Source organism: Arachis stenosperma, chromosome 7 (genome assembly GCF_014773155.1).
Source record: "Arachis stenosperma cultivar V10309 chromosome 7, arast.V10309.gnm1.PFL2, whole genome shotgun sequence".
Lineage (NCBI taxonomy): Eukaryota > Viridiplantae > Streptophyta > Magnoliopsida > Fabales > Fabaceae > Arachis > Arachis stenosperma.
This window is the reverse complement of record NC_080383.1, coordinates 2,718,480-2,726,618: the sequence shown is the minus strand read 5'-3', so window position 1 is coordinate 2,726,618 and position 8,139 is coordinate 2,718,480. Positions and strand designations below refer to the sequence as shown.

The following is an 8,139-nucleotide window of genomic DNA, read 5'->3' as shown; positions in this document are numbered from 1 at the left end:
AAAAAATAATAGAGAAAACTAGGTTTAATTACCGGACTGTATTGAAAAAATTAGATTTAATTATTTTATTAGTTTTTATAGTTTTACTAAATTTTTAATTAATTTTTTATATTTTTTTCTTTTCAATTAAATTCCCTTTAATTTTGTAATTAGATTTTTTATAGTGTAAAAAATATTAAAATTAACTAAATATTTTTTTGTAAATTAAATATATCTATAATTAAGAACCTAATTAGATTTTTGATCATATATTTTTTTTAAAAAAATATTTTATTAATTTTGATATTTTTAATATAAAAATAACAATTATAAAATAAAAAATAATATAAAAATCTAATTAAAAAAATGCATGGCACATGTAATGCTTGCGTGATTCATTTTTCTAACATTCAAAAAACTTTGGTTAAAAAAATAATAGAGGAAACTAGGTTTAGTTACTGGCCTGTATTAAAATATTAAAAAATTAGGTGTAATTATTTTATTGGTGTTTATAATTTTATTAAATTTTTAATTAGATATTTATATTTTTTTTAATTGAGTCTCATACCGTCTTTAATTTTGTAATTATTCTAATATAAAAAAGTTAAAATTAACAAAATATTTTTTGTAAATTGAAGATATTTATAATTAAGAACTTAATTAAATCTTTAATCATATATTTTTAAAAAAAATATTTTATTAATTTTAATATTTTTAACATAAAAAGATTTATTTATAAAATTAAAAATAATATAAAAATTTAATTAAAAAATATACATAATACCTAATAAATTTGGTTAAATAACTAAACCGAAAACTATCACGTAACAAAAATATGAAAATCTTTCGCAACATAATTATTTAGAGAACAAAAACTTTATTTTGTAGCTTGCAACAATTAGTGATCATAGTGTTAAAGAAATTGCAGCCTTTGATTTTTTTTTCTATTCAAATAAATAATTAACCAGAGATATATTTCATTATTATATTCTCAAGTTCAATAACATGAAACTTGTAACACTGAACTACCTCGCTGCCTATTAATTAGGTTAGAACATGAAAATCAACTTTATTCCATGACCCATGTAAGTAGAAAATTTCTTATGTGCTCATAGAGCAAATAATTATGTTTAATTTGCGCCATTTATTTTGTCGAAATTTAAATTAAAAATAATAATAGTAAAAGACAATTAATTAATTAGAACACGAATATTAGTTTGTTCTCGAAATATTTAAAAATTTAAAAATTTTTAATTTCAATTAAAAGAATAAAGTATAATCTTTAATCCTTCAATATTTTCTCTCTTATATTTTATCTTAGTCTTACCTATCGTCTCAAAAATTACACTTTAATCTCTTTAAGTGAGAAAAAAATGAAGAGGAGTTGCACTGCTAATTAGATAAATAACAAAAATTTAATACGATTAAAAGAAAAAAGTAGCAAAAATTACTAAAACCAGTGGTAATTCACCATCCACATTTTTTTTTTTCAAATGATGTTGTTTGTTGTCAAAATGTCAATTACAAAAAAGATGTGTCAAGAGTTTTCTCAGAATATCCAAACACACCCACAAAGGTGTTTGTTATTTTGTCTCAGTGAACACATATACATATAAGGAATGCAAACGACAACTTCCACCATTTGTGTCTCTTCTTCCTTCCTCACATTCATTCCCACATTCATTCATATATAAATATATGTCCAAAACTCTTCAATTCAATGCTTTTTTCTACCACTTATTCCCTCTAGAACCTTTTATTCTCTGCCACTATTTTCTCACATTCACCAAAACAAATCAAACCATGATCAAAGAGTTTATGAAATCTCAAGTTATGGTTCTCATTGTTCTTGCTCTTCTTCTTGCAATCACACCCTTGTTACCTTCTTCTCTTAGACCTACCTTTTTGTACTTCATCTTCAATGTTCTCATCATTGCACTTGGAGCTGAAGCTGGTCTTCTTTCTGCTTTTTCTAAGCCTATAGAAGACAGAAAGCAGCCACCCCAAGAAGCAGCCATAGCTGAAAAAAGGGAAGCTTCAAGTATTGTTGTTATTAATGGAAGTGATGTCTCAGAACATGAGGAAAAGAAGCATAGTATGGTTGTTGATAAGTGTGTGATTAATAATAATAGTGAAGTAGATAAGGTTAAAGAGTACATAGGAGAAGCTGATGAAGAAGTCATGGTCATGGAGACTGAGGAGGAGGAATTTGAAATGGAAGAAGAGATTGCTGGTGTTAATGGCCAAGAGCTCTTTGCAAAAGCTGAGGCCTTCATTGGAAACTTCTATAAGCAGCTGAAGATGCAAAGAGAAGAATCTTTGGTTTATTAGGCTGTGTTTGGTTATTGTCTTAAAATGTAAATACAGAAGTAATGTCCTTAGTTTTTTTCGGACAAAAAATTGAACAAGTTTTTCGTTTAAGACGGACATATTTTACTTGTTTCTATACATGTTTCTTTCTCTAAATAGATTTGTATCTTTCGATATTTATATATTTCTATTCTAAAACAGTAAGACGATATAATTGTATTATCTTAATAGATTTAGATGATATCATTATCCATGCAACTTTAACTTCTAACCAAAATTATCCAACATTTTGAATCAAATCAACCACTTTTTAACACAAGTTATTCCCACAAAGTTTAAGCAATCAACTCAATCATATAAAGCTAGTTTATGTGTGTGTTAACTTCTTAATTAAACTTCAATATTAATATTAGTCTATTTAACATAAATTTGGTTAAATTTAAGAGTGATTTTGACATCACTAATTGTACTTTAGGACCCCCCTACCAAAATTACATAATATATTACAAAAAGCTTGTTGGAGAAAGCAAATGGATGCATATTATTCAGTGTTATCCAGAAGAATATCTAAAAAGTGTTACTTCAAGCCAAACAATAATGCTTTTATAGACTATAGAGGCAGCTGCATATAAAGTAAAAGAGATGATGGGTTAACTTTGACAGAGAGGTCATGCCTTATCTTGATTATACACCTGTCAAGGATCATTCAGTTCAAATCCATTTTTATCAGTATCAATATTATGATTATGAACACTGTTGTTGACTCAAATTGATGGCATTTCCATTTATGTTAACCTTAAACTAAGAATAATCTGTTGGGGATCCATGTTTTGTCTGAATTTAAGTAGTAAAAACATTAGTTCAAGACATTTTTTCTTGCTTGATTTTTTCCTTCTTTATGTATACATAGACAAGTGAGGATCAAATGACACTGATTAAATTTCAGTAAAGTTATATATTTCATAATTTTTCTTATAGAATATATATTTTATCAATTTAATTATTGAAGCACAATAATATATAATGAAAATTATCTATAACAAATTCAACAAATATAATTTCTCTTTTTCTTTTGGCAAAACTCATATTACACTACATAAAATTAGATTAGAACCACTTAGTAAATTCAGTGGAGATATTATGCACTCTTTTCCTTAAATTCACCTACCCTTTTCTAAGCTGATGTTAATATATAATCTCTTACAAGTAATAAGAATGCAGATTTCATTCTCTCTTAATTAAAATATATAAAGGTATTGCGTACACATCATATTTTGGTGGTGCTTGTTGAAAATTGAAAAATTATATATATGTTGGTGTTTTTTTAGGGATCAGTAGCCTAGAGTGCTCACTCAGAATTTCATTTTATAAGATAATTATTCTTAGTTTTTAAATATTTTTTCTTTCTCATAATTAAGGCTGATGTTGTCTCTTTTAGCTTTTGATTTGTGTGATGGCAAAGTCATCAATCAAAATCAAAATTAAGATATTATTTTGCATTTATTTTGGAACTATGAAATTCCATTATTGTTTTGATATGTGGCCTTCGTGTGAAGTGAGAGGAGAGGGGTCCATACATGAAGAGGATGCTTGTGAAGATCCTTGTGTTATTGTTTTATGGTTTATTCCCACCAATAATATTCAACACCCCCATATGCTAGAGGCTATCAAGGATCTTAGAAATTCAATTGAACTCTTAAAATATTTCGATCTTACGATTTTGAATGACTTAATCGATTTTTAAAAAGTTCTACTAGATCAGATAATTTTACAATTTTATGCTTTTTATGCTTTACATATTTAATTTCCTCTTTCAATTTTACGTAAAATCTAGATTTTCTTTACCTTACTTAGATTTCATAACCTACTCTGGCATGTTATTGTAAGAAGTATTTTCCACCATTCAACTATCCAAACAATATAAACCATTAAATTCCTTTGAGCTCCATTCCAAACCAATGAAAACCATACCATAAACAAGTGAAGGTAAAAGCTTTTATGCCCAAGATTGAAATTTTGATCCTTCCAATCAAACATGTATAACTGTGCAGTTCAAATACTCAATCTGTGTTTGCAGAGTAATCAGTAGTAGGAGTCTACAGACAGTGAGATAGAATGACAAAAATGAGTGTAGTGTGCAGGCAAAAAGAACAGGTACTTGCGTGTAAAGAGAGAATTCTTGTTTGCAAGCAAAGTTCACTGAGTAATCTTGTATTCTAGTAAGCACAATGAACAAAATTTCTGTCACAAAAATATGCATGGAATTGCTTATCATTAAACTAAGAAAACCTTCAGTTACGGTCAATTAGTTCTCATTTAGTTAAATGTACAAAATTGCTGTAACATAATGTGCATGAAGAGAAGGGCATCATACAACCCTTCAATTTATAATGAATTTTAGGTTAACACTTTACACATTTCATATTGTGATCTAGATTCAAAGATGATTACATTCTTGTAAGGCTTGAATCATTAGAGAAGCTGCAGAGTTTTCTGCGTCCCTCACTCGCGTCCTTCTCTCGCCTGTCATCTGGAATGTACCTTCTGTTGTTGTTACCTGAACGGAGCAGACAAATATCCTTTGATGTGGTTGACCTTCAGTGTTTGTGATGCTGTGAACCATTGCAGAGTATCAAGAAGTTAGTTTACAAGGAAGAAGCAAAGTTTGACATATACAACTCCATTGATAGAACAAAATAAAATTAACAAGACCGAAATCAGAAGAAAAGATAATGCATCCTTATGATCTTACATACCTAAAAACTGGTTTTGACCATTTTTTCTTCCCACAAAGTTCGTTTAACTCATGTTTTGCAAATTCAATCTCAAAGGAACCATCCACTCCAGCAGAAAATTCAAGCATACTAGTATTTGCCGGGAATGAATTTGCTATCTTATCCAAGGCAAGCTTGGCAGCATCAAGCTTTGCAATGTCCTTCTGATCGGATGAAGCCGATGTCACAAATTGTCCATCGACATAGACACTTGCAATGGTTTTGCCATCATTCCTCCAGTACTTGATGTCGACCTGTTTCCCGTTCTTTTGGCAGAGTTCATAGAGCATTGTAACTGGTTGGGGTTGTTGTGAGACGATGTCTGGTGTGACTAATGGCTCCAGAAGACCTCTAATTATCTTCAAACAATAACAATTAATTCTCCACAGAATAACCACAAAAACAATGATTATGTCAAATATACAAACAAATGTATCAGCCAAAACAAAGCAGTTCCTTAATATGGCTTCCTGACCTACATGAAAGATCGTAAATTCAAACAGCTTGTAGTAACTAACTTATAAATGTAACAATAAAATCCCGAAAACCAATGCAGCTACTCATCTGTCCAATGGAATGAAATAATAAGAGTAGACTCCCATTTTCGACCATGAAAGATTTGAGCACAGACAATTCTAACCATAGATGTAAATTAACTTGATATGCATCAAAGTTTGGATTAGTATGACAAAACTACTCAAAACATTCGACAAAACTCCCTAATAAACTACTAATTTTGGATAATTTTGTTGAACTAACCCAATCTTTGACAAGTATTAAGTTAGTTTAAATCTTTCATGGTTAGAAATGATAGTTTATTTAGTAATAGAAACTAAATTTCTTCCATTGTAAAGTGTAAATTAATCACACATTGATTGTAAATTAATGCAGATATTCAATGGTTAGATTGATGAAATGAATCAAATCATAAGAAGTTATTCAACAGTACAAGTCAGCAATGCGCAATTTGTTCCAAGATCTATATATAAACCATAAAACCAAGGTCAAAGGGGAATCCCTAGCAACATGTTTGTTCTATCCAAAAAGATCCAAGGTAGATTGAATAGGAACGTTTCTATTCTATTATATCCTATTCGAACCAAACAAAATGCGGAACAGAATTGCTACTGCAGAACAACTACATAGTAATTTGTGATTTAAACAGCTTGTACAGTGATTCATACCAGCCAAAATTTTTGAATGTCGAAATCAACGTCCACATACACCGCACCAGCCACAGACTCCAAAATATCAGCAAGAACCTTAGGAGCTTTCACTGATCCACCATGAGCAACCAAATCGCCTTCTTCAGCTACAGCTTCCGCAAACTCTTGAATCTACATTATACAAGAAACCACTAACCACATCAAAATCATTACAACACAGTAAGATATGTATATAACATGAAGCTAGTGCATGCAATGCGCTGGATCGGACCTTAGGAAGGAGAGTGGGAGAGCGGTGCCGGAGGAAGCTTTGGAGGCGGTGGCGGACGCAGAGGCGGGCGAGGCGGTCGGTGGAGACGTTGGCGGCGCGGAGGAGGGAGAGGTGGTAGGGTTGGAGGGAGGGGTAAGTGAGGAAGAGGTGGTTGGAGAGTGAGAGTGACAAAGCGATGTCGCCGAGGAACTCAAGGCGTTCGAAATTTTGGTATTGGTGGAATGAAGAGTGGGTTAGGGCGTCTTCTAGAAGCTTCTTGTTTCGGAAAGTGTGGCCTATTATGGTTTCTACTGCTTCCACGTTCACTTCCACATTCATCTTTAACAATTAACACACTCTTTGCTTCACTTGCCTCTCAGGGAGAAGAAGGAGAAGAAGAAGCAGAAACGGAAACGGAAACGGAAACTACGGATGATGAGTTATTAATCTCTCTGCCCCGTTTAAGAACCACGTGTCAGTTGGCGTTATTCTCAGATTGACGCCATTGTGTCATTTAAAATTGGTAAAAATTCAGGTGACGTTGACTTCAATCTTATATTCGATATAATTTGATTAATTTGACTAAATTTTTATTTAATAGTTCTCAAATATTAACTTTATGTGAAGTCGACTTCACCTGAGTTTTTATTTTTACACTATGTTTATTTGAAGAGAAAATAGAAGGAAAGAAAAGGGAGAAAAGAAAAGAGGAAGGAAAATGATTATTTTCCATTATTTGGTTATGAAAAAAATTGGAGAAGAAAGAAAAGGAGTGGAAAAAAACTGGTGGGACCCATTAATTTTTTTTCTTTCCAATGTTAGAAAGAAAAAGAAGAAAAAATTTCTCTCACAACTTTCAATATTACTCCTTCACTTTTTTTAATGTATTTTATAATATAAAGATAAAATTATCTTTTTATAACATTTCTTTCTTTCTTATTTTCTTTTCATCTAAACACATCTAAAAAAAATAAAAATTTACTCAATTTTTTTTCTTTCTTTTCTTTCTTTTCTATTTCTTTCTTTTCTATTTCTTTCCTTCCAACAGAATATAATTTCATATACATTAAAGATGTTATTAAAAGTTTCACAGATTTAGAGTTAAGACTCCCAAGTTGATAATAAAAATTATTAAATAATTTAAAAAATTTAATTAAATTTTTAATATTAATTTTCCCTGAAAACATTTCACCAAAATTTAATGTTGGGTTGACATTTATTGCTTATGAGCAGATCAAAGCCATCAACTATGACCCTTGTTACACCGAGGTAAGAAAAATAATTGCGAGTCTTGGATTAGTCTTAACTATTTTTAAAATTTTTTACTTAAAAAAATAATGACAAAGATAAATTTAAAATTATTTATTTGGTTATTAACTACAAAGCTCGTATATGAAATACATTGGCATGTTAATTTTAAATTTTTGTTAGATCTATAAATAAAGAATTTGAAGAAAAATTATAATAATATATTAATATTTATTGATAATTAATGATACATACTATTTTAAATTTCATTTTACAAATATATGTCAAGAATTCAAAAATAAAATTAGATATGGTGTTACTTGATCATATTTGGATATATCTAAATATATTGGAAGACACTTTAGACATAATGATATGCATGTTGAACAAATGTCATGTTCTAAATATGTTC

The 8,139-nt window shown here is 29.8% G+C and overlaps 2 protein-coding genes across 2 annotated transcripts; one reads left to right on the top strand and one right to left on the bottom strand.

Moving 5' to 3' along the window:
- The first annotated feature begins 1,542 nt into the window (after window positions 1-1,542).
- On the top strand, window positions 1,543-2,443 carry LOC130941985 (uncharacterized). The gene has a single exon (XM_057870646.1). It carries the CDS (start codon window positions 1,678-1,680, stop codon window positions 2,308-2,310), a length of 633 nt encoding a protein of 210 aa, XP_057726629.1. The 5' UTR covers window positions 1,543-1,677; the 3' UTR covers window positions 2,311-2,443.
- Window positions 2,444-4,538: 2,095 nt separating this feature from the next.
- On the bottom strand, window positions 4,539-6,896 carry LOC130941708 (ribonuclease 3-like protein 2). The gene is made up of 4 exons (XM_057870285.1): window positions 6,501-6,896; window positions 6,248-6,400; window positions 5,046-5,422; window positions 4,539-4,901 (listed from the first exon to the last, which is right to left on the bottom strand). Exons 1-4 carry the CDS (start codon window positions 6,816-6,818, stop codon window positions 4,727-4,729), a joined length of 1,023 nt encoding a protein of 340 aa, XP_057726268.1. The 5' UTR covers window positions 6,819-6,896; the 3' UTR covers window positions 4,539-4,726.
- Between the last annotated feature and the right edge of the window lie 1,243 nt (window positions 6,897-8,139).